The sequence below is a fragment of the Lepisma saccharinum genome, chromosome 1, assembly GCF_977018435.1.
Source record: "Lepisma saccharinum chromosome 1, izLepSacc3.1, whole genome shotgun sequence".
Lineage (NCBI taxonomy): Eukaryota > Metazoa > Arthropoda > Insecta > Zygentoma > Lepismatidae > Lepisma > Lepisma saccharinum.
The window spans coordinates 189,448,710-189,475,930 of record NC_139229.1 but is presented as its reverse complement, the minus strand read 5'-3'; the positions used below and the strand labels follow the sequence as shown (position 1 = coordinate 189,475,930).

Sequence of the window (27,221 nt, the reverse complement as noted above, 5' to 3'; positions counted from 1 at the left end):
GATTTCAGACCGAAGTGACAGGCGACAAGCGTCATGAGTTTGTTCAATCTATAAACAAGCATTCACTGCAACACAAGATGCACAATATTGAGAAAACGGCCACGCAAGCGACAAGTGTAGCTTCTCGTGTTGTTTCGGTTCGAGGGGTTGCATTGATTATTGAGGGTTCGCATCCAAGCGACATGTGGCAAGCTACACCTCTTCGAAACATTCACCGCGCATGCGGGAACAACAGACCGAGGCGACACGAAAACGGCCAGTCCGAGCGACACGTGCAGCTTGTCGTGATGCTTCGGTTCCGAGGGTTGCATTTATTTCTGATGGCCGGTTTCCAAGCGGCACGTGTGTCTTGTCGTTTGTCACCTGTCGCTTCGATCTGTAATCTACCTAGGAGACTGTGTTTGAGAAAATCGTGTAGTACGAGGGTCACTATTTATATTTTGAGCCTAACAATGAAAAAACAGGAATTTGGCATTGAAAACTGCTTTATTGTTTTTCGAAGTATTCTCCTATGCCTATGGTTGCCTCAATCTCACAGTATGTCACATGACGATCTTGCAGTATTAGGTTTTGCACAGCATCAATGTTTTCTTGAACAACAACTGATTTTGGACGACCTTCGCGAATCTCGTCGGTGAGCGAATGGCGGCCACGATTAAATTCGTTATACCAGTGTTTCACAGTGGCAAAGGATGGGGCTTCATCGCCAAATGTGGAAGTAAGTTGATCGATGCACTCTTGTCTTGATAATCCACGTCGAAAATCGTAAAAAATCATCGCACGAAAATGTTCACGAGTTAATTCCATTTTATTGTTGTCGCGCAATCTCCAAGGCAACATAAACAACACAAATCAAGCTATTGACAAAACATTTGAAGTACGTTATGGTCAATAATGCCAGACGATTCCGTGCAAACGTCAAATCGCGCCTAACTGCAATCAGTGTTGCCAAGGCTCAAAATATAAATAGTGACCCTCGTAATATCAAAATGATAACATCAGAATTAATAAAAAAATGAGTTTGTTTAAGATAGTCAATGGTCAACAATTCAGGTGAAGGCCACCAAAGAAAGCAAGCAAGAAAAGCAGAGAAAAGGCCTTACCCATCTGAGACCCATCGATATCCTGGGCTTCCCGGGTTGCACGACCTTGAGAAAACTTCCACCTTGTCAGCTACCATGAACGAGGAGTAGAAGCCAACACCGAACTGGCCAATTATAGCTGCCGGGTCTTTCTCCAAACCTTGCTTTTCCTTCAACTGATCAAGAAATGCCTGCAACAAATGTATATTCTAATGAACAGAATGCAATACAAAATACAAATACAATACATTCACTAACAAGATTGACCGGCTACAGCAGGATTGCGCACATTTTTCCGGTTTTATCAGTGGTATCTGATAAGCCGTCGACAAGCTGCTACAATATACAGGATTGTACACCAAAAAAAATGTTGTCAGATGTAAAATGTTCTCAAGCCGTTCTCACTTCTGTTGTGTTTGTGTGTGTGTGTGTGGACTTACACGTATTTTTACTGTGTTTTGCCTAACCTAACTTATCTTGACTTGCTACATTTACTGGTTAAATTATATTTTTTATTTAATCCTTAAGAGATTTACTATTTTATTCTAATTTCTCTCTCTCTCTCTCTTCTTGTCTAAAGAAAAAAAAACAGTTTTGCGCACAGACTTTAAAGCTATCAAAGTGGCAACGTTCGATCAAAATCTGTGCGCAAAACACGTCAGTGAGATTTGTGCGCAATCCTGGATATAAAGTGTGCGCAATTCGGTTGCGGCGGATTGACCGATTGATTTGGTTTATTTTACTTTGCTTTTCTGACACATTTTGCAAATCGCGAAGATGAGGATGAATGATGAGAAGGGTCACCACTCACAAAGAACACCCATGACCAAGCCGGGAATCGAACCAGGGTCCTCAACGCCGTAACAATCTGTGCTAACCACTCCGCCACGAATGTCGGTCTCACTATACTCTATCCCGAGAATCTCTGGAGCAAGCAAACGGAAACAAGTTTCTGCGCAAGTAGTGACTCGAGAGGGCCCTACCAATGAACGCGTGAGAGGAAGTGCGGCTGCAGCTACCAGGAGCGCTTACAGCTTCGCTTCGCCCATTTGTTTCTCCCCTTCTCTACCTTTATGCGTGGCCTTGCTCCACATATTCCCTGGACACAGTGTAACAGGAGTACAACATAACGTATTTCTCAGCGAAACCATTCATATCTGTTTGAGCTTTTTGTAATTTTATAAGTGCTTGAGGAAAATTTGGTTTGGTCAGATATTCGGCAAGGAAAAACAGATTGCTACATAAAATCAAAATCGCGCGGCAGCAAATTTCACTAATTATTTACTACGTTCTTTGCTTTCACCAAATAAGTAGAATTCACTTGCAAGAAATACCGAATAAAACAGTCTACAAAAAAATGCCTTTGACCAATTTGTTTGGTGTTGCATGACAAATGGTATGGTCATCAATGAACACTGATCCTGTGTCGCATTGGAACTTTATTCACTTCCAATAATTTACAGCACAAAGTAAGTAGTTAAAAAAAAAATATTTAATTCTTGGAACTCTTTTATCCTAAGAATCAACACTGTACTTATAACTCGTATCTGTGTTCATTCAGTTCAATTTGTCATTATACGAGGAGCTATAGTTATTCTAAATAGCGAACTTGTATCAATATGATGATGATAGGGGTCACAAACCTGAGTCAATAAAGTCGATTAGTACTTTGCAGAAGTAGATTCTTCACGTCAACGACATTTAATTTGGTGTTATTGACTCTTCGAGCTACGTGAATTCGTCTATCATCCCGACTACAGGGGAAGAGGAAACCTTTCTGCAGCTCAATAACAAGATTTATTAAGAAGAAGAAAAAAACAGTTGCATAACCCTTTGCTGCAGTCCTGTAAAATCCACTGCCTAAGCATTGTTACCGAATGCATCAAAATCTATGTGTTTGTTAAGGATCAAGTAGAATTCAAATGGTTTTACTTGTAAAAAAAACTTGAATGCTCGTGTAGCCAAGCGTAAACACACACACAAAAATACTACCTAATGTGACAATTACATTGAAATAGTTTTTCTTACGTGGAGTGGATGGAGAATATTGTTTCTAGGCTTGGTACAGCAATGATTGAAAGATTCTCAAATTGCGGTTGGTTTTTGTTTTTAGTTCCTTTGTAATAATTTCTCTTGTGGAGGAGAGACTTGGCACAGTTTCGTCTCGCCTCGTGAATGAGAAACCTAGATCATTCAAGTTTTTTTTTGAAGAACCAGACGGAATTCTAAACTTCAAATTAAATAAGTTAACTACCTCTGCTTAAGACTTTCTCGCATAAGGGATTCAGAAAACCCTTCGTATGTGAGGCATATGTTGTTGTCCAAATATTTGTAACTGTTCCATAGCAACGTAGGCCGGACCTCCCCGATGGAATGGTGGTAACGTCGTCGTCTTGTATTCAAAGGGTCCTGGGATCGATATCCGGTGGAGGCACGTTGCACAGTGGTTCGGATCCCATTTTAAACTGTAGGTCCAGTTCCAATTAACTTATCTGTGGACTTAAAAACAAAAATTCAAATTCAACGTAAGACTATTTTGCAGTACAAATACCTAAACAAATGTCACGCACTCCATGGATATGCCCTGAAATTCAAACCGCAGCCCACGGGTCGTTTGTCCAATAACGGCTCAAGAGGGAGGCAGCCACCCCCGGTACACCAGAATTTTTGTGCATTTTTGTATGATATTTAGGTGTATACTAAATACGACTTCGCAAATTAGCCAGAAGTGGCACAAGAAGCGAAGTAAAATAAAGCAAAATCAATCAATCCATCCTTGTTTTAGCCGTCCTTAGGAAGGGGTAAAAGGAGATCGCGCACAAAAAAGTAACTCATATTGAGATTAACTCAAGCGATAGCAAACCTACGTGCTCCTTGGGATGAATAAGGAACCAATACCATAAAAAAGTGATTTTGTTTAAGTCCATTTTATGCTCAGATAGTCTAATCAGGACTGGATCCACAGTTTGTAAAGGGGATTCGAACCACTGTAGACGAGTAAGCAAGTTTCTAGGTCGAACTTATACAGGGTGTCCAAAATATACCTACCAAGATTAATGTTGTAGGGCTGAGTAATGAAGATGAAAGACGTGTTCAGCGTGTGTTGAATCTCTATTGCCAGGAATTCACTCCACATGTTCAATGTGTCTGTCCGCTACCGCAATGGCAAAGAACAGCCACATGGTGTTGATGAAGAGTTGCAGCAAGATATAGGAGACTGTCCAAAATTCAGATTTACTTTGGACAGAAATGAGGTGGAAACCTACATGAAAACTGATGTGTGTCTCAGTGAGCAGAACATCACGTTACACTTTCGATTAATTGGCTGACTGAATTTATATTTTACTTCGCTTTTTCGCCACTTTTGTCTAATCGCGAAGATCAAGTTGAATGGTTAAATAGTGATAAAATCAAATGAATGAAGAAACAATCGCACGCATGCATCAACGACACAGCACAAATCTAACAGGAGATTATACTGACTGAGAGTCCAGACGCCAGAGCCTCGGTAGTCTGCAAAATGCAGTCCAAGGTGTGCTACATGGAAGAGAAGTTCTCAGTTGGGTTGTCTTGAGAAAGGGTCAAAACTTACACATCGGTTACACTTTCGAAATGGGCGAGATAATCTCATCTAGGTATATACAAGAATGCGGCGGGCAATCCATGCAACCCTAGAAAATAACTTTCTCAAATAAAATTACATTCAAATCCTTTTCAATTTTATATTACAACATAATATTAAAAATCAACACATTGATTGATCACTGTCATGGTAAGTTCCAGTTTTGCTTCGATATTCCTTTCTGTTATGGCTTTGTGTGTCTGGTTCATTCCTGAATTCCTACAATCAATGATTACAATGCTCAAGTTCTGTTTTATTATTTTATGCGAAACAAATAATACTTGTCACAATCCCTTATCCTCCCTTGCATGGATAATTATATTAACTTTTATAACGTCGATATGAAAACGAATAGCATCAATAATAACAAATTGGAAATCCAACAAAACTATTTTGAAATGTTATTGGTAATGACTTCATCAGAAAGGTATAGTGTACTGTGGCGTAATTTATCGAAATTCTTTAGTATATAACTACACAAACTTCTGTTAAGCTTGGTGGCTTGAATTTATTTCTAAAATAAAATATAACACTTGACTCACCATTACTTAGGACCAAAAGTTGCAAATGTGTTTCTACTGATTCGCTTCTCCAAATTAATCACAAACCTTTCAGCGCTATTCTTACGTATATTAGGAACAGCAATGTGAAAAAAGTATTTTCTGGATGAGCCGGACCCTATGGCTGAGTGGTTATCACATCGCGCTGCGACGCCAAGGGTCCCGGGTTCGAATCCCGCTCGGGCATGGTTGTTTGTGAATGTCCATTCATCAATTTCATCACTCATCCCCATCTTCGCAAATTAGCCAAGAGACACAAAACGCGAAGTAAAATAAAATAAATCAATAAAAATCTTTTCTGGATCACTGTTGAACACAAATAAACAAATTACTGAGTGGACCTAAGCCCACCTCTCCTGCCCCGTCCCCGGTTACCATATACCTTTGCGCCACTGGTTCTGTGCGCTACTTCTTTCTACATGTGTAGTTTGGAGAGCCCTGTAGATTTCATCACATCCTTCAATCATTCAGGAATCGAACGTGGCGTTCAAGTTTAGTAAACGTCTGGCACCACCTCTTAATGTATCATGTGCAAGTTTCGTGACAACTTCTTCGTTCGTCTTACACAGAACGCACATAACCTCAAAGAAACCGGTATCGCCTCTGATGCACATGAGTGATAGAGGGATCAAATTATAGCCGACGATGATGTGGTGCAAACCCATTCAGCAAATGTAATGTTCTTTTAAGGTGTGAACACGAGAACGTCTCGTTATTTGCTTGACGTGATTTATGATCTATGGACTCTTAATGCAAAAATTTCCTGCGGGCATCTAAAACGTTTCGATAATTAACTAAACCTTCAAACGGTGCACAATAAGAAGGTAACAATAAGCATATAAGCTAATGAAGAGGTAACACCAAGTTTGCTTTTTGAACATTCTAATTATGTGCGATTGAATTCGATTCCCAACGATGCAGCTGTTCACATCCCGCCTTAATCTGTAGGTCTGGTCCTGATTAGCCTCTCTTCAGTACATGTGGATTTTTTTTTAATTGAACTTTGTAAAACTGATTTCCATCTGGAATCTTATAAGGATGTTTTGATTGCAATGCAATAGCCACATTTGGCTCTACAAAAACTATTCTAATTATCGCTTGTCCAATGTTCATTATTTCCTTCGAAATTTTTATCTTACCAGTTTTCAGAACTGTGGTGGGGTGCGTATAGTGCATGCATACATACTAGACAACCAACCATCACGATGTGTCTACACCCCGCATCAGCACACACGCATTAACAACTTGGCCACTTAGCTTGTTCTGTATAAAGTATACGAAGAAGAAAGTCCAACAGTAAAGGGTTTACCCGACGGCGTGTTGGTAACATCATCCCCTTGTAATCAAGGGGTCCCGGGTTCGATACCTGTGGAAGTACACAATGGGTCGGATCAGGGGTGGATCCAGAGTTACAGTTGGGAGGGGGCGAATTTCAGTCGGGTGCCTCACATCACCGAGAATCAATTCTAACCTACATGTTCACTGTTTTATAATAATCAATATGTAGTACTGTGGACAAACATCAAGCTGGCTTAAACGTTCTAGAGATAAGCGTATTGTTTTGCAAAAAATAGGGACCCATGGCTAGAATAGAAGGTTCCTATCGCATGTCGTTAATATCATAATTCATCCCACTGCCACGGCAAACTAAACGGTAAGATGAGAAGTAAACAGAATAAACACACAGAAACGTATTATCTGAAGGGGTTTCGGGTTCGATCCGCTTTAGAGGCACATTGCACAGTGGTTCGGATCTAATTTTAAACTGCAGGCAAGTTACGATTAGCCTATCTGAATATAAAGTGGACTTAAATCAAACTTTAAGGAATATTCTCAAGCTTATTAAACTTGGTTATAAAAGACAGAACATTCGAGTCTTCAAAAATATTTGGGCATAATGATATATCCTAAAACCCAGCAGTTGGGAGGGGCGTGAATCCGCGCTTGGTTCGGATCCCCCTTTGAACTGTACGTGCAGTCTCGATTAGCCTATGCGGGTATCGTACAACACCAACCGGTGTCGGGATCGAACCATAGGGGGAAGCGTTAGCTCGTAGCCACTCGCTTATGTTGGACCTTCGCTTGCTGAGGTACCTAGATAAATGTAAACCTATACAACTCTTAAATGAATGGCAACTCACACATTTCAGGTTAAATGACCTTAAGATGCATCGGCAAGGTTAGCTTTTAGAAAGAAAAGAATATTACCTGTCTCGTGAAGATGAGATGATCAATAACAGTCCCACAATTAACTTTCACACACACACACTCCCATAAGTATCTTAACTTCTCTGTACTTCTCACTCGGTACTCCTCTCTCCCTCTCCTTACAATTCCCCCAAACGAACGTTCCCTTCCCAAGCTAAAGACCGACTGTCCAGTCCAAGACTGAACTTGCATCCTCTCAAAAACAGACTCCTCCTACTTCCTTCTCCTTCCTCCATTTTTCCTCTCTTGTAGCTAGAAATGCATTCTGCTAAAGTAACGCATTCTTTTCGTATTTCCTGCCTTTTACAAAGGTAAGTGTAACTCGAGAATGAGGGGTACAGTACGGTATAAAGTGAACTTTAAACAACAAACCTCAAACTGTTTGGAGGTCAAACATGGACAGAGGCTGAAGATGAAAGGGAGCGACTGGTGCTATGAGAGAATGATGATCAAATGAATGGGTCGAAAGCGAAGCTATAGAAATCAATCATCCAAAGTTGATGCAGAAACATGAAGGAAAAAATATATACAGTAAGAGAATGAGGTGTAGAAGAAAAATCACAGCCGAAGACAACAACAAACAGACAACAAATAGATAAAGGCAACAAAAGTAAGAACAACATAATATAAACCAGTTCCACAGTCCTTCCGTAAATAAGAAGGCCCTAAAAACAAAGAAAGAAAATAAGGTGAGCTTGGAGACAACTGTAACTGGGGCGGGGGACATTTTTGTACCGGGCTTGAACAAACCCACCTCGTGTATGGCATATAGCAGCGCAACACTACATTGTTAGACACGAAGAGGGAAAATGTAACCTTGTTTCGGATCACCCTGCATAGTCTCTCGTCCATTAACATGCTGACAGCTGGTTACCCAATATTGTTTTGATATGAAACCGCGGCTTCGGTTGATGGAACTCGGCATACAAACACTACTGAATGCCACCAAACTATCTGCTCATTCATGTGTCATTCCTGTGCATTGGCATACAACACAAAGGGCCCAATTTCCATCCCATTGGGAGGGACGGTGGGCCTAACGCACCTATTATGCCATGAATTGCACGTAAATGGCTCGTGAAGGCGCAAGCAAATCTACATGTGCGATAACAGCACTTGCGGCAAGATGATTCCGAACATGCAGTTTTCCAGAGGATTTCCATAGGTGACTAATTATCTCGCCCATTTCGAAAGTGTAACCTGATTTTCTGCTCATTGTTTTTACACGCTGCGATTATGCCGGGGAAAGGTTTCGCTTCCCATTGGACGGTTCGAGCTTCTCGATTCGCCGTCAAATAGGAGGGGACTGGGTTGGCGACGAAGGCGCGCAATGGCGGACGAAATTCGATTTACGAGGCTATTTGAGTTCCATTTATGCTCGGCTCCCTTTGGGGAATAGAACCGGTCACCGGTTCACACCAACATGACAAAATTAGGATAACTTAATATATGGCGAGCATACGGACGTGGATCAAATCACAGAACGCCGACCAGGCAAGAGAAGACGAACTATCGAGCTCCTGTTCTGTAATTACCTGGCCTAACTACTCCCGTGTTGGTCTTGGAACTATACCGTGCATTTCAGCTTGTAGGTTGAGAAGCATGCATGCTAAAGTACAGGGTTGTTGGAATTAATTTTTACTGTTCTCTGTGCAGTGGGTAGGGATGGTATCGAGAAGAAATTGGCACGGTCTCGAGTTGCAAATGTCTGTCCCGTTATCGGTCTCGTCTCGAGTTCTAAATATCCTTCTCGTTCTAGTTTGAGTATGTTTTTAAGTTCGCTTTAGTACAAAAAGGCTAATCGGGACTGGACCTACAGTTTAAATTGGGATCCGAACTACTTGCCTCCACCAATCTCGTTCGGTCTGGAAGGGCTTGTCTCGGTCTCGGAATATAGATAGCATAAACAAAGCAGTACGCGTAGATGGGCTTTCCCCATGGCGCAGTGGTAGTCTCGTCGCTTGTAATCAAGGGGTCCCGGACTCGATACCCGGTGGAGGCACATAGTGGTGCGGATCCCACTTTAAACTGTAAATCCAGTCCCAATTAGCCTTACTGTGAATAAAGTGGACTTAAAACACCAAATCAATCAATCAATTGATGTTGAAGATGTTTGATGTGTCGTTTCGACTACAAGCCCTCGAAAAACAGGATTCGGGGTGGCCACTCTAGGACCATGATAAAATTCAAGTATAATTCCCGGTTTTCAAGGCGAACTTTCCAAAAATTCAAGGGTTCAAGCAGATGCTTTCTCTATTTCAACCTTACCGCCTCTCCCCCCCCCCCACCAATACACAAATATATTAACAATATAAAGGGTTTCTGTGATTCCAATGTATCAAAAAATTCTACCTAGGTAATTCAATTAAAACGTTAAAATATTCAATATAAGGTGTAGAGTTTACATTTGCCATTTCATATACTCAGACTGGAAATTATATATAGTCTACATATATATACACACACACAAGACACAATTGTTACGGAATACACTAATCTACGAAAACATGTTAAGTGTATAAGAATTTCAAATTAATTCAAATTTACCTAATCAAATTTAAGATATATTTCTTGCAATAATCGTCCCTCTGTTAGATAGATTGTTCTGCAAAGGACACTAGCAATGTGAAATAATTGAGAGAATTCTGCTTTATTTTCCACGCAGCTTCCTTTTATCTTCCTTGTTTAACATAAGAGCTAAACTGTGAAAAACTAGGGGCGTTTGTAAATGTATGAATGCATTTGGATTAATACAAGTTGCAATTTTTCACGTATACGAAGAAAAATTTCACGTAGAATTCACGCACAACTCCCGGAGCAAAAAAATCCCGGAATTCCCTGAATTCAAGAAATTTCCGGTGAGTAGCCACCCTGGGATTTATCCTGAATATACAGATGGAGGACAAAATAATACGAACACCTGTGAAATTAGAGAAAATCTTTATTAATATGGGGTTGGACCACCCTGTGACTGAAGTACACTTTGTATGCGACGTGGGATGGACGCATAGAGGTCATGTACAATGTTTAAGGGAATATGGAGCCATTCTTCCTCCAGAGCATTCGAGCACGCAGTTTGGACTCCAAATATCCTCACAAATGTTATATAATGTTCAAGTTAGGAGACTGTCGGGGCCATTCAAGATGTCCTACTTCATCATCATCATGTTCTTCGAACCATGTTTGGACAGACCCAGCAGTGTGGATAGGAGCGTTGTCGTCTTGAAAAAGCGGCCGCTCCCCAGGAAATAAAGTCTGGACAAAAGGATGGAGATGATCCCCCAGAATGCTCCGATAGTGATTGGCGTTGATCTTCCCATGCAGAAATACAAGTGGTCCCACACCGTGCCAAGATATCGCACCCCATACCATAATGGACCCACCTCCATGCTTCACAGTCGGCAAGAGGCAGTTGATACGTTCTAATATTTATTACTTCACGCGTCGTGTTATTTTACTATTAATATTAACTTAATAATACTCAGCGGTGAACGATGAGACTCGGTGAAGTACACAGACTCCTCTCAGGTACAGGGATAGTGTTAGGCAAAGACAATATTCACAGCACAGAGAAATAAAACCACATTACTGCAGTATGTATAAACTGAAAGGTTTTATTCTTTATTTATTGCAATTATAATGCAAATATACTTGGGACGAAGGCGAGGATTTCGCTTTGTCAATGAATTGACTCAATTAAAACGCATAAACTCAATGCGTGGCTATCGGCAAGCCTATGATCACATAGACCTAGCTTGCGCCCCGAACTACCACACCAAGAGATATGCAATGATAACTGAGCCAATATTTGCTCTTTAGCCTTTTATTTCCAAATTAATCCTTAGGCTAACTTTTTTTATTTGACGTAGAATGGTTGCAGTATTGTGCATATCATCAATGCATGGCTATCGGCGTACCTATGATCACATAGGCCTAGCTTGCGCCCCGAACTACCATACCAAGATGTATGCACAACACCGAAGAGTTCTTTTTAATTTTAAAAGCTTCGTCGATCCGTGGCGAAAAAGTGTGATGATTCTTACGCGATATCCTCGCTTTTATACTATTTTCGAGAACACAGATTAAAGTACAGATGAATCATTCACTATCTACAAAAGGATACTATCAACAAAACTGACATCTATACATCTTTAGAAATACAAATTCGTATAGTGCACTCTTGCAAACATGAAGATACATTAAACTACTCATAACAGAGCATAAAATACAATAAACATTAAACAAAAGATATACATTACAAACAAGGTGCAATATTACATAAAATAACAAGAAAATTACGCTTTCTTTCACAAAATAAATATATTAGTGACATAACTTCTACTAGTGACGTCACATAAGAATATGGATCATATCACAGTCAGGATGAAACGCATCTCGGGGCGTTCTCCTCACATAAACGTGCCCGGTGGTCTGAAATAACGTGAATGTTGATTCATCAGACCAGATGACTTGTTGCCACTGCTATGGGGACCAATTTCTGTGAGCTCTGCACCATTGGCGTCGCTTGACAGCATTATGTGATGTCACCAACGGCTTACGAATTGCCACTCTGCCATGAATGTTTGCAGCATGGAGTTCCCTTTTGACAGTTTTGGTTGAAATGGGGTCCTGGATATGCCTGTTCATTTCTGATGTTACTTGGATAACGATTGCTTGTGCTTTCGGGCCACTATGCGCTTCAACACCCTCCTATCCCGAGCAGCAAGCTTTGTCTTTCGTCCACTGTTGTCCTTTGAAGACGCCATCTTACCTTGTGTTGTGTACGCTGTCATAATGGCTGGTACTGTGCTCTTTGCACACCCCACAAGGTTACAGGTTTCCGTCACCGTGGCTCCAGCTGAACGTGCTCCAACAATCATGCCTCTTTGGAACTCTGTCAGGTCTGACATTGCAGCGTCTCTTGAGAGCGTACGATAGACGAATGCACCACCAATGACTGCTGTTGACAGACTAATACCTTCCCCTTCACGGCCACTAGGTGGCAGACTTCAGGTGGTGCTGCTGTACTGCCGGTGTAAAATGTGACATACTTTTTCACAGGTGTTCGCATTATTTTGTCCCCCATCTTTATAAGTAACCACGCAGAACAATTATCACCAGGGGGAGATTTGCCACTGGGCTATCCTAGACTATATGCACAAAAATGAGACGCTGAAGGGACAAAAGTGACAAATACCATCGACTATTAAAATTCCTTAATATTGTGATAATAGCAAAATAAAAAAAAATATCATCGAAGTTTAATGAATCACTTCAAATCAGATGTGTACATATTTTAACGTTTATAAGTGTTATTACTACAGAGCATGAAGTTAGTGGTAGTGAAGTACCATAACAAAACTGTTAATAATAATAATAATGTCGGCAGAACCCAAAACAAAGAATATACTCGGGGCACAAATTTTATAAATCTCCCCTGATTATCACTAATTGATTGTTCTTGCAATTATTATTGACAAAATACATGACTTATCTATAAATAATCAGGCAAATGTCAGTTTTTATGTCTGAAGAAGTCGCACAGGATAGTACATTTATTGAAGGTATTTTTTTCAGTTTCGTACCAAAGTCTCGAACGAGAGTCTTGGTCAGTAAATCTCTGTCTCGTCTCGAAGGACCTGGTCTCGTTTTCGTCTCGATTTTTACGAGCCCGTTTCAGTGTCATCCTTACCAATGGGCAGTTTTTACACTGCAACTTCCAGGCTTTCGGATCTTGTGCCCAGAGGCGGTTCAAGACAAAACTTTTCATCCAGGCGAGGTGAATTTTTGATGCCCCCCTCTCCAACTTTCTACGCTGCTCCCCTTACTTTCCACTTCCTCCAATGAAAAACATGAACATACTATATATTTAAGGGCGAAAAATAATAACCTTACTCTTTAAATACTATAAGTGTTACTGGTAAATAATACGTTTATTGTAGGCATGTTGTTATATAATACCTGCAGTACATAATGACATCAAAATAACAGTAGTAATCTCTTAGCTTAAACAGTTGCATGATTTTGCAATATACTTATTATGTTATGCACGATTTTGCAATATACTTATGCAGCAGTATGAATTAATTTTTGCCTACACAAATCCAAATAACAAAACAAAAAACAAAGTTCGCCAGAAACCAGATATAAAGTAACACTAAGGTAAAGATAACGTGGGGCTAAGCGGGACGTTTTCCCAGATTTTTCGCTAAAGACTGCATAACCAGAATTTTACTAGGCTACCTTATTAGCTTGTAGTGCTATATTATCCCATCCTTTCACAGACCCACGTTCTTATATCCTAGGGCATTTTAGACAATTCCTGGCCATTACATAAAGTACCAAGACCATTCATGCTTTCATGTGTGTGTATACACATGCTGATCCAGTGACTGACGCTGAAGCTTAAACAGTCATCCTCTTGTATTCCAAGTTTAGCGGACACAAATGCGGTTATTACTCGTTGCGTACGGAACATTGGGTGTCATTACCGACAGAAGCTTGGAACTGATTGGTTCCCCCCTCTTACCAATAATTCCCGAATGCGTGTCAGAGCGAGAAATTGGATCTCCGCGAGTTCCTTCTTAAGATTGCCTAATTCTGCATCCAGGCAGTGAATCCACGATGAGGGCGCTCTGGGATGGAGTTGCCAACTTCACTTCTGAAATTTGTCTATTCAAACTGTAATCGAAAATGGCCGATCAGACCCAATAAAACAAAAATGGTGGTCAATACGTTACGGATAAAAAAAAGAAGAAAGTTGTTGTTGTACGGAGGTTGTTCGCTTTATATCCGACCATTTTCGATTCGGTGCTGCCACCTGGCGTATCATGCTGGAACTATGGGTCTGCTGGCGGGAGTAGTGTTGTGTCTGACCTTGTAGGTGCGTCAGTGTTGGTGGTGAATGTTATCAAATGGCGCCGAAAATCAACCGGTATTGGGAGGGTTACGTAATGGCCCTTTTCGATGCTAAGTTTTCATACGTACGCATTGTGAAACAGTGTCGGGAGAATGGGTTAACACTCGGGGTGACTACTGGGAAAGCTATTGTGGCCCGTTACACACAACAGGCTCTCCTTGCGAAACATTCACCCACGAAAACCACCAGGAGAAGGGCTGCAAGCCGTGTACACCACCTTCTACCGCGTCACATTGCCGAACGTAAGACGAACTGCAGGAAACTGTACCTGGCGGGTTCCAAATAGAAGAAAGTTGTCACAATGGATGAATCATATGTCCATCTCACTGCTGGTGTCACATTCGGACGATCACATACCGTGACATTGACGGCAAGGGGCGCAGCAACTTTGTTCGTCAGTGCAGGGAAAGTTTCCCTCGTGGCTTTATGGTTGTGACGGGATTCGAATATGAGGGTAAGTTGATGATACGCAAGGTGGACAAAAACGTTAAGGTGAATGCCAGATACTTCCAAGACTCCATTCTGACACCTATCTATCGGAGGGACATCCCACAATTGTATGGAATGGACGCGAACCAGGTGATGTTCCATATGGACAAGGCTTCTAGTCATACCGCCAGGACATCACTACGTTTTTATCAGAAAATGGCAGAGGAATTAGGAATTCGTGTCATTCCGTTTGAAGACATTCCTGTGAAAAGCCCAGATGCCAGTCCAATGGATTTTTGTGCATTTGGACTGTTGAAACGACGTCTTCAACATCGACGCCCGCGCACCTTGGATGGTCTATGGAAAGCTTGCAGGGAGGAGTGGGACAGAATTCCCATGCCTGTCCTGCGCAGGAGCTTGCTGCAATGGAAACTGCGATGCCAGGCGATAGTCCACAATGCTGGGGGTCCAATATAACATGATCGTGGTGGCCGCGCGAGTAGTGTAACTTGTACTATTATAAACTCACGAAAGTATGAACCCCCCTCCAGCAGATTTGCTTACACTTAAAACAAGCTCAACATGCCCATACGAGCTTATTGCTCAAGTGTGGAACCCCCTCTAATCCAAGATTTTTGTAAAAAAGCCCTCATGGACTCCATCAGAAAGTATGACCCCCCTCAGATTGATGTGCCTATACTTACACAAGGCACTTCTGTGAGATTGTTGTCCATAAACTTGTCAAAAATTGATATTTTTTTTGGCCACACTTAAAACTAGGCCACAACATACCCACCCACACCCACATACACCCACACCCACCCACATCCACCCACACACACCTACATACACACACACTCACATACACACACACACACACATATTGACCCTGACCTTGACCTTGACCCTGACCTTGACCTTGACCCTGACCTTGACCCTGACCTTGACCTTGACCTTGACCCTGACCCTGACCTTGACCTTGACCTTGATCTTGACCTTGACCTTGACCACACCCACCCACATACACACCCACACCCACCCACACACACATATCTACTTCCGGTCCACTTCCGGTTCACTTCCGGTCCACTTCCGGTCCACTTCCGGTCTACTTCCGGTCCACTTCCGGTTTGCCTACTTCCGGTCCACTTGTGGCCAAGTTGTGGCCTATTTCTGCTTTTTTTATCCAGCATAGAGTTTTGATTTGAATCCCAAGAAATTGTATATAAATACCAATGCCAAAAATATCAACACACATACACACATACACATACACATACACACACACATACATACACATATACATACACATACACATACACATACACACACACACAAAGCACAGTGTTGAACCCAGCTGATATTTTTTATTCAGTATAGAGTTTTGAATTGAACCCCAAGAAATTGTATATAAATACCAAAGCCAAAAATATTAAGTGTATACACACATACACACATACACAAACATACACAGTACAGTGTTGAACCCAACTGATATTTTTTATTCAGTATAGAGTTTTGAATTGAACCCCAAGAAATTGTATATAAATACCAAAGCCAAAAATATTAAGTGTATACACACATACACACATACACACACATACACAGTACAGTGTTGAACCCAACTGATATTTTTTATCCAGCATAAAGTTTTGAATTGAACCCCAAGAAATTGTATATAAATACCAAAGCCAAAAATATTAAGTGTATACACACATACACACATACACACACACACAAAGCACAGTGTTGAACCCAGCTGATATTTTTTATTCAGTATAGAGTTTTGAATTGAACCCCAAGAAATTGTATATAAATACCAAAGCCAAAAATATTAAGTGTATACACACATACACACATACACAAACATACACAGTACAGTGTTGAACCCAACTGATATTTTTTATCCAGTATAAAGTTTTGAATTGAATCCCAGGAAATTGTATATAATAAACAACAACAAAAATGCCGAATCAAAAATATTGTAATCAATGCAATAAGAATATATCCAGCCCCAATTGGGCCAAGCACCAAAAGATTTGTGACCCAGACAAATACAGAACCCCCACAAAAATATGTCCCAAATGCCATAGAAAATACAGCATGCAATACTTCACATATAAACATAAAGATACTTGTTCTGCACAGCCATCAACATTGCCCCTACAACCATCCACATCTGGTCTGAAAAGAAAGCATGAAGTACCTCTTAATGCCAGAGTAGCAAAACAGCCATGCTTCGCACCTATCCATAGCAGTTTTAATGCCCAACTTAGGGATTATCGGTTTGTATCAGAGCCAAGATGTGGTATTGAGAATTTCTTGAACAGTGTAAATCCTGATGTGCAGGCAATTCTAAATGCACAAAATGGCTCTTATAAGCTCTCTCTCAAATTGTATACTCAATATAAGAAGCCAAATGGCACAAAATTTACACAGCCCCACATGACAGAAACTGTACCGGTATATTCAAATGCAAATTCAGACACAATAATAAGCAGTTTAATAGAACAATTAAACATTAAACACTCTGAATTTGCAGCAAAAGAGTCTGGATGGAGCCTATGCGGCTCTCCACACAGGTTATATGTTAATATTTCTGAATTCAGCCCATTACAAGGATCTACATATCTGCCATTACCTGCCAATATTAAAAACAGAAGAGCCGTGGTTAATATTGAAAATAATGATGAGAAATGCTTTTTGTGGTGTATTTTAGCTGCTTTGTATCCAGTTTCAAGAAATTCTCAGAGAATAAGTTATTACAAACAACATGAACATGATTTTGACGATGCAGTGGAGGGTTTGGAATATCCAATGTCTCTTCAGAATATTGATAAATTTGAAAAAAAGGCCCGAGATATCAATGGTGAACAATTATCTATTAATGTATATATTTGTTCTACTGGCCGTGGCAATTGCTTGATAGAACCTCTCAGAATCAGTACAATTGATGATGATTTTGCTGTTCCGATTGATTTGCTCTTAATTGAAGAGGATGGCAAATATCATTACACTCTGATACATAATCTTCTAGCTTTAGTGAGAACACAACTAGACAAATCCAATACAATATTCAGAATATGCAGAAGATGTTTAAGGGTATTTGATGGTAGAAAAACAGTGAATGGGGTTTGTAAAGTGAGTGCAGAAATTGCCAAAAACAAGTTAATTGAGCATCTGAAATACTGTGGCAATCATAAACCTGTTCATATGGTGATGCCAATGCCAAGTGAGAATTGCAAATTCAAAAAGTTTGAAGCCTTGTTGGAACACCCAGCATATATTGTCTGTGATTTTGAATCAAATCTCAAATCTCTTGCATTCTGCAATCCAGATCCTGAAGATTCTTCAATTACACCATACCAGCTACATGAACCTTCCAGTTTTTGTTATGTGGTTGTACAGGATGGTGTTGTTAGCAAAATAGATTCATACTTGGGGCCAGATGCCATCAAAATATTTGCACATAGAATAGAAAATGAGTGCCGTGACATAGCATCTAACATCTTATTAAAATCAAAACCCATGTTGCCTTTAACAGAGAAACAGATTGAAGATTTCAACAATGCAGAAAAATGCCCACTATGTGATTCTGAATTTTCAGATACAAATATCAAGGTGCATCACCATTCTCATACAGATGGTCGATATAGACAGGTCCTGTGTAATAGCTGTAATATTCAGATCAAGAGACCAAGATTTGTCCCCATATTTTGCCATGGAGCATCCAATTATGATTTTCATCATCTGATCAGGTACGAGGGGTTTGAGAAGCAGAATTTAAATATTTTAGCTGAAAATGATGAAAAATATATATCTATTAGCAAAACAATTAAAGTTAATGGAACTCCTATTCACATGAGATTTCTTGATTCTTACAGATTTTTATCTGCTAGCCTGGCTACACTGGCCACTCAATTATCTGATGATCAATTCAAAATCACATGTGCCATGTTTCCAAATCTGGACCTGAAATTAATTAGGCGAAAAGGTGTATATCCATATGATTATGTTACAGATTTTTCTAAATTTGATGAGTGTTCTCTGCCACCACAAGAAGAGTTTTACAGCAAAATCAGAGGATCTGGAATCACTGATGAGGATTATCACCATGCCCAATTGATGTGGAACAATTTAAAATGCCAGACATTTCGTGATTATCACATGGCATATTTGAAACTTGATGTGACCTTCTTAGCTGATATACTTCAAGCATTCAGAAAATCATCAATGCAAAATTATGGACTGGACCCAGTGTATTTTTACAGTGCCCCGGGCCTAGCATGGTCTGCAATGTTTTTAAACACCAAAATGCAATTGGATCTGATCCAAGATCAAGATATGTATCTGTTTGTGGAGGAAAATATAAAAGGAGGCATGGTGCAATGTTCTCAGAGATATGCCAGAGCAAATAACAAATATATGCCTGATTATAATCCAGCACTGCCATCAAATTATATAGTGTATGTGGATGCAAACAGCCTCTATGGTCACGCCATGATGCAAAAACTGCCATATGCAGGGCTTGAATGGGTTGAAGATTTCAATATTGAGGATCTTCAGAACTATGATGACAGAGAACATGGCCTCTTCTTAGAGGTTGATCTGATATTTCCAGATTATTTACATAACAAATTTTCTGATCTGCCCCCAATTCCCGAGGTTCAGTGCTCACCTGGCTCTAAACAGAGGAAATTGATGATGACACTGGAGTCAAAACAGGGCTGTGTCATATATTACAAAAACCTCCAGTTCCTGATGAAACATGGTGTTCAAGTGACCAAACTTGGCAAAGTCTTGAGATTCAGGCACTCAGAATGGTTGAAACCATACATTGATACAAACACGGAGCTTCGAACATCTGCAAAGAGCGAATTTGATAAGACCTTGTTTAAATTGATGGTAAATTCTGTATATGGCAAAACAATTGAAAATGTCAGAAAACATACCGATGTTAAAATAATTACTGACCCCAGCCTGAGTAAAAAATTGGTTGCAAAGCCTAATTTCAATTACAGAAGAATTTATGATGAAGATATGGCACTTTTCAACATGAAAAAAACAAGGATTAAGTTTGATAAACCTATTTATGTAGGGGCTGCAATATTGGAATTGTCCAAATTACATATGTTAACGTTGTATTATGATGTGTTGAAACCTTTTTATGGCGATAATGTAAAACTGATGTACATGGACACGGATAGTTTTATTCTTGATATTAAAACAGAAGATGTTTATCAAGATATGTCACAGCCTGAATTGTTCAAATACTTTGATACCAGTGAACATAAAGAGATTCAACAACACCACAACAAAAAAGTGCCCGGCAAGTTAAAAGATGAGACACTTGGTGATGTTATTGTGGAATTTGCTGGGTTAAGTGCCAAGATGTACAGTTTTAAAACATGTAGTGCTGTTGTCAAAAAGGCCAAGGGCATTGGCAAAGTAGCTGTGGAAAAAGAGCTTAAATTTGAAGATTATAAAAATTGCATCAAATCCCAGAGCTTAATCAGAACATCGGAATCCAGAATTCAGAGTGTGGATCACTTATTGACTTCAAATGTTGTAAGAAAAGTGGCTCTGGACCCACGTGATGATAAGAGATGCATTTTATCATGTGGCATACATACTCTACCATGGGGTCATTGTGATTTGAAAAATGGCAATCAATGCACAAGCACAGAGCATGATTTGAAATAAATAAACATGCCTATGAACTTATTTGGGTTCAAAAAACGGGCTGTTATGGAGCTGCCAACACCACAACCCTCTTCTGATATGCTGTCTAAACTGAGTGGTTTCTTAATTATTCATCTGAATAGTATACTTACAGATATTGACGATGAAACAGGCAAAATATTGTACATATTTAACAATAATTTAAATCATTACCAATTACCTGTAGGTGGGCAATTGCAATTTATTACAACCCCTGAGGGTGATGTTAAAATTTCAGTAGGGAGAAATATTTACAGAATTAAGCACTCAAACATGATTTCTGGCACTGTTTATACTGTTTCTGCTGGTGACTGCTTATATATTGAGGTCCCTGGATCTTATGACAAGCTTATACCCTTTTCTATAGAATTAAGAATCAGATATTCAATAATAAATAACCACTAAACAAAATGCCTAATGATATATTTGGCCATACAAGACATGAAGATCACAGTGATGAGATTTTGATGCTTGATGTCAGAGTCAAGAAATTAAGAAGTGATTTACAAGCTTTACAAACCACACTCAATGCCAGTCTTCAATTAGAAATTACAAATTTACAATCACAATGCATGGACCCTCTTCTTAAAATTGATTCTGAACTCAAATTATTGCTTCAGAAATATACTGATCTGGCTACATTGGATAATTTTCAAAGTTTAGAAGAAGCTGTTGCAGCTCTTCAAGCCAAATTTAAGACCCAGGCTAACAACTCTGAGCAATTGAAACAGCAATTAGAAGAGCAGATAAATAATGTCCAGGCACAGCTCCAAACAATTGTCAAAAGCATAAAATCACAAGAAGATTTTGATCTAGTGATTTCCACTCTAAAGGAACAGATTCAGTCACTCCAAATACCTAATCTGGACCCTCTGAACAATGCCATAGCCGAGGTTAAAGAAAAAATTGAGACACTTGAAAATTTTATGAACAACTTGCCATCTTCTGATGCTTTGAATGCAATAACTCGGAGTGTTGCAAATATTAAGCTGCAACATGAAACATGAAGATTTTGGAAAAATTCAAAGTTCCATAACCCATCTTGAAGGTACAATAGCAGCAGTGCAAAGTGATTTGGCAAATGTACTAGAATCCAGATTGCCTGGGATTGTAGATACCCTTGTCAGTGTCCAGCAACAGATCACAAAGCTTGAAAACCTCAACACTGAATCTGAACTATCTCATTTTCATCACTTGATAGATGATATCCAAACAAAGCTTGAAATTTTACAACAATCCACACCCTCTCAGGCAGATATAGCCCTGCTCCAAAATGCTATGCAAAATGTGGCTCATGCTTCTGAATTACACAATGTAAAATTGGCACTTGAATTTTTGCAAAATACAGTATCAAATCTTCCTACATCACAGGAACTTAAAAATATTAAGAGAGCAGTAAATAGGATATTGAAATCAGAAGATATCAAGAATATCCAGGCAGAGATCAAACAACTCACTCAGACAGTGGCCACTCTACCAACAAATCAACATATTAATGAATTGCATGCCCTGTTTGAGGATATCAGAAGACAGGTCCATGATCTTACAGCTCAAAATTCAAAATTGGCAATTGTTGAAAATTTGCAACAAATTGTAGCTAATATCAAGCAACAGCTAGGGACCATGGAATCCAATCAAGCAAATGCTCTGTCTGTTTTTGCCACCCAGCTACAAGATATTGTGCAACAATACAAAAAACTTGCTGTTGACATAAGAATCAAGCCGGGGCACGATGAGATTGTTAGAACCATCAATGAGCACCTTGAATCTGTAACAAGCAGATTGCTTACAGCAGAAAAGGAAATAACAGGCATAATCGAGAATCCAAAACATTCAGTAATTCTTGAATTGTACAGCATCCCCAACAAAGAATATGATTCTCCATTTACACCAGGTGGCAAAATATATATGCTGTCCCCTGCACAATTTTATTACCAGTTTTTTGTTGGGGGCACATTGAGACCAATCAAGATCAAATATTGGCTTCAGCCACAGGCACACCACTACCCTACATTGTCAATAACAAATGCTGATAACAAAGTGAAAATCAGCAGTGTAGAATTGGAGGATTTTACAGATCCCAATACATTGGAAACAGCCTATACTGAAGATGATGGCTCTTTGGAATTTAAAATACAGATAGGGGACAAATTATATTTAGAAAATCCTGTAGTATCAGCTGCTGAACACCCTATAGTTGCAATATTCTTGTTTACATATTATGTCTAGACAAATTATTGTTGATGAATTACACAGACAAGCCAGACATAATTATAAGAGACTGCCAGTAGTTACAAAGGGCATAGATGATTTATGGCAGAGCGACTTGATTGAAATGGCAAGTGGGCAGTTGAAAAACTTAGACAAAATCAACAAGGGCTACAAGTATCTACTCACTGTAATAGACACATTTTCAAAATTTGCCTGGGCTGTGCCACTCAAATCCAAGACTGGAACATGTGTTACAGAAGCTTTTAGAACAATCATCAATCAGAGTGGAAGATCCCCGCGCTATTTGCAAACAGATAATGGCAAAGAATTTTATAATTCAGTGTTTCAACAATTTATTAAAAGCCGGGCAATAAAACATTATTCGAGTTACAGTGATCTCAAGGCCTCAATTGTAGAGAGATTCAACAGAACCTTAAAAAATCTTATGTATAAACAATTCACACTTCAAGGTAATTATAAATGGATTAATATTCTTCCAGAACTTCTACATAAATATAACAACTCAGTCCATTCCACAATCAACATGAAACCCTCTGAAGTAATAAGCTCATCTGATGAGCAAAAATTGATCAGCACTGTTTATTATCCTAAATATCGGCCAACAACAAGAAAGGCCAAATACAGGGTAGGGGATCAAGTAAGAATCAGCAAATATAAGCACTTATTCAAGAGAGGCTTTACAAGAAACTGGAGCACTGAATTATTTACAGTGGTTCAGGTTAAACCCGGGACCCTTAACACATATATAATAAAGGATCACCGAGGAGAAATTCTCAAAGGCAGGTTCTATGAACAAGAGCTCAGCAAAACTAAACAGCCTGACACATATCTCATAGAAAAAATCATCCGCAGAAAAGGCAAAAAGTTACTTGTCAAATGGCTGGGTCATCCGGAAAACAGCTGGATCGATGCAAACAAAATAATAATATGAGCACCTGGGATGTTATAAAAAGGCTGCCAGAACCTGAACAGCAGAATAAGAGAAATGGCAACTTGCTACCTGATAATATTAGGTGTCTTATTGTTGGGCCATCTGCTTGTGGTAAAACTACACTAATGGTTGATAATTTTTTATTGGCACCCAACTGGTTAGACTGGAAAAACAGGCACTTGTATATTTTTTCTAAGAGCTTGGAACAATTAAAATATCAGCAGCTGATGAAGCTATATGATGGACTGGATATAGCCACTTTTGAACCAGATGTTAAGCCACTTGATGAATGTCTCGATAATTCTGTTGTTGTGTTTGATGACGTTATACTGGATAATCAAAACAAGGTTAGAAATTTCTTTACACAGGGCCGGCACAAAAACATAGATTGTTTCTACCTGGCACAGACTTTTTCAAAAATTCCGAAGCAACTGATCCGAGACAACAGCAATTTTATATGTATATTTCATCAAGACCATACCAACCTCAAACACATACATGATGAATATGTAGGTGGGGACCTGAGCTACAATGATTTTTCCAAGTTTTGCAGCAAGTGCTGGAACCAGGACAGTTATGGGTTTGTCACAATTGATATGACAAGAACACCCAATAGTGGCAAATACAGAAATAAAATCAACAATTTTCTAGACGTTGAGACGTATATAAATAAACATGAAAAGGCCAATCATTGATGATCTTAAGTTAAGAGATTATCTTGTAAAAAGATTTAAGGGATGGAAATCAGAGAACCGTGGAATTTATGAAAAACACAAACAAACAGAACAGCCTGTAATTGATGCTATTAATAATTTAGGTAAGAATATCAAAACTGTTACAGAGCAAAATCAAAATTTGCTCACAGAGCTTGTACCTGTAGCTGCTAGGAACATATTAGATTATCCATTCACCCCACTTTCAAGTATTCATACACCTAGTCCTCCTAGAAGAATTGAGGCTAGTCAGGATCCTATTGAATTGGGTCTTCTTGCTCAAAAATATTTAACCACACCTAAAGACAATAAAGATGAGGTATTTGGCTTATATGCTGACACAGAGCTTGATGGCAGCATCATACATAGAATTGGCAATTTCAGAGTAACATTTATGGGAGATGATATAATTGTATATTCAGAATCTCGTCTCGGAGAAAAAGGTGCTTTTGTTAAGTACACCGGCACACCTGGATTGTGGGAACTCATGACCAGGAAGAGACCTGGCAGCTATACAGATCAAGATTATGAGGATTACAAAGAAATATTAATAAAATCAGATGCTCTATACCAGAACAATGATCCCACACAAAAAAGAGTCAAGTCTAGCAGTGGAGCAAAATACAACAATTTAATCAAGCCCATATGGTCACAGATCAAGACAGGTAGTGGAATCAAACAATACAACACCCTGCCCAAAGAATTTGTCTGGGTTGATGATGTCAGGAAACTTGTAGATAGGCTATTGGTGATAGCTGGGGAGGAAAATGCTGGGAACCACAATTTTTACAATGAAAAGGTTGGAATTATGGACATGATAAGCACAAAATTGTCTAATTTTATAGTGAATGATCCTAAGGGGATTGGATATCTCATAAAAATAATTAATACTCTACCACCTAAATTTTGGAATATTTCTGAGGGTCGGGGGTTGGTTAATGACATTATAAACAAGCTGCCATTTGAATTACATATTCCAGGTTATCAGTATTGTGGTCCAGGCACAAAACTGGACCATAGATTAAACAGAGGTGATCCTGGTGTTAATCCTTTAGATGCTGCTTGTAGAGACCATGACATAGCATACAACACACATTCTGATCTTGACAAGAGACATGTTGCAGACAAGAAATTAGAAGAGGCTGCATTTGGTAGATTTGTAAGCAAAGATGCTTCTTTGAGTGAAAAAATAGCAGCATTGGGGACCACCATAGCTATGAGCACCAAACAAAAACTGGGGTGGGGGTTGTGAATATGTATATAATAAACCTACAATGAAGGCCAAGGGTGTTATGTATCAAATACCTTATGCAGGTCTCAAATCTCTTGGGCCTATTGACAGTCTCTTAACCAAAAAGCAGCGCAAGAAAAAAAATTCTTGTCTTGCAAAAGGGCATGGTATGAAATTGTTGCTCAGTACCCCCCAATTAAAAAAATTACAGCAATCAAGAAAAAAATCACATGTGGGGGGATTTATATTTACCATCCCTGCCATCTTAGCTGCTCTCGGGGCTGTGGGGAGCTTGGCTGGGGGTTCAGCTGCCATAGCAAAAACAGTAATAGATGCCAAGAAAAATAGGGCAGAATTAGATGAGCAGAGGCGCCATAACCTGGCAATGGAGAAAAAAGGCAAAGGTGTTAAGAGAGCCATGAATAAGTTTAAAAAAAACAAGAAGCACTTACAAACCAAGATATTGAAGCTTTAATCAAGCCATTGGGCATCAAACATTTTAGAGGCGTGTACATGTCTGATTCTTTACCAGAACAACCACTCAACAAAGAGTGTGGCATTGTTAATTTGGATGAGTTTAAAAATCAGGGCACTCACTGGATCTGTTATCTTAAATATTTAAAAAATGAGGCATTTGTGTTTGATTCATTTGGAGGTGTTCCACCTGAAAATTTAATAAAATATCTAAAATCAACTAATCTTTATTACAATAATGCCCGTGTTCAAAATTTCAAAGATGTTAATTGTGGACATTTGTGTTTATCTGTTCTTAGATATATGTCTCAAATAAATAAACCATCAATTGAAGATTTTCAAAAAGCCTTGTGGTATTTAAAACATCATGGGGGTATTCCATCTCACCAGCCAAAATTCAATATTGAAACTCAAATTGCATGATGACATAGTATATCCCAAAACAATAGCTCTCAGGGCATTTTATGGCATGTACTTAATCCCTAATATTACACACCACAACAATACAATTGCAGTAGGGGATGAAAAAATTGTCATCACTCCAGGGCAGTATAATCTGTCCACTCTAAATGCTCAATTACCCAGAGGTATAGTGTTAAGTCAAAATTCTGTCACTCACAGAGTAGAGATTGTATCTGCCACAGAAACAGTGGATCTGGGTACAATAGGAGAGCTGTTGGGCTTTGAGAACAACACAAAACTTGAAGCAGGCATCAAACACACTGCTATGAACATACCTAAATTCTTAGCCATAGAGACTCTGAATATTCACTGTAATATAGCAGAGGGTATGATCACCAAATCAAATGGCATAGGCACTCACAAACAAACAGGCATCATTGCAACATTCAAACCTAATTCTGAATTTATGGAGCCCATCATCTATAATCCATCCCCAACATTATATTTTCCTGTGTGTCATAATAGAATAGATTATATTGAGTTGATGGTCACTAATGAAAAAGAAGAATTAGTTGATTTTGCTGGAGCCACAACAACTGCAATCATAGAGATTAACATTTAAATAAAAATACATACAATGGAAAATATTGAGAGTTATGAGCTTCAATCATTCCCTCCAAACAGGAGGACATTTGCA

General features: G+C 39.2%; 1 protein-coding gene across 1 annotated transcript in view; it reads right to left on the bottom strand.

Moving 5' to 3' along the window:
- Window positions 1–27,221, bottom strand: part of Trap1 (TNF receptor associated protein 1) — a 220,702-nt gene that overhangs the window by 60,647 nt on the left and 132,834 nt on the right. The window contains exon 6 of the mRNA XM_083109993.1: window positions 1,104–1,273. Within this exon, the coding sequence (XP_082966119.1) occupies window positions 1,104–1,273 (170 nt within the window). The remainder of the gene's footprint in view (window positions 1–1,103; window positions 1,274–27,221) is intronic.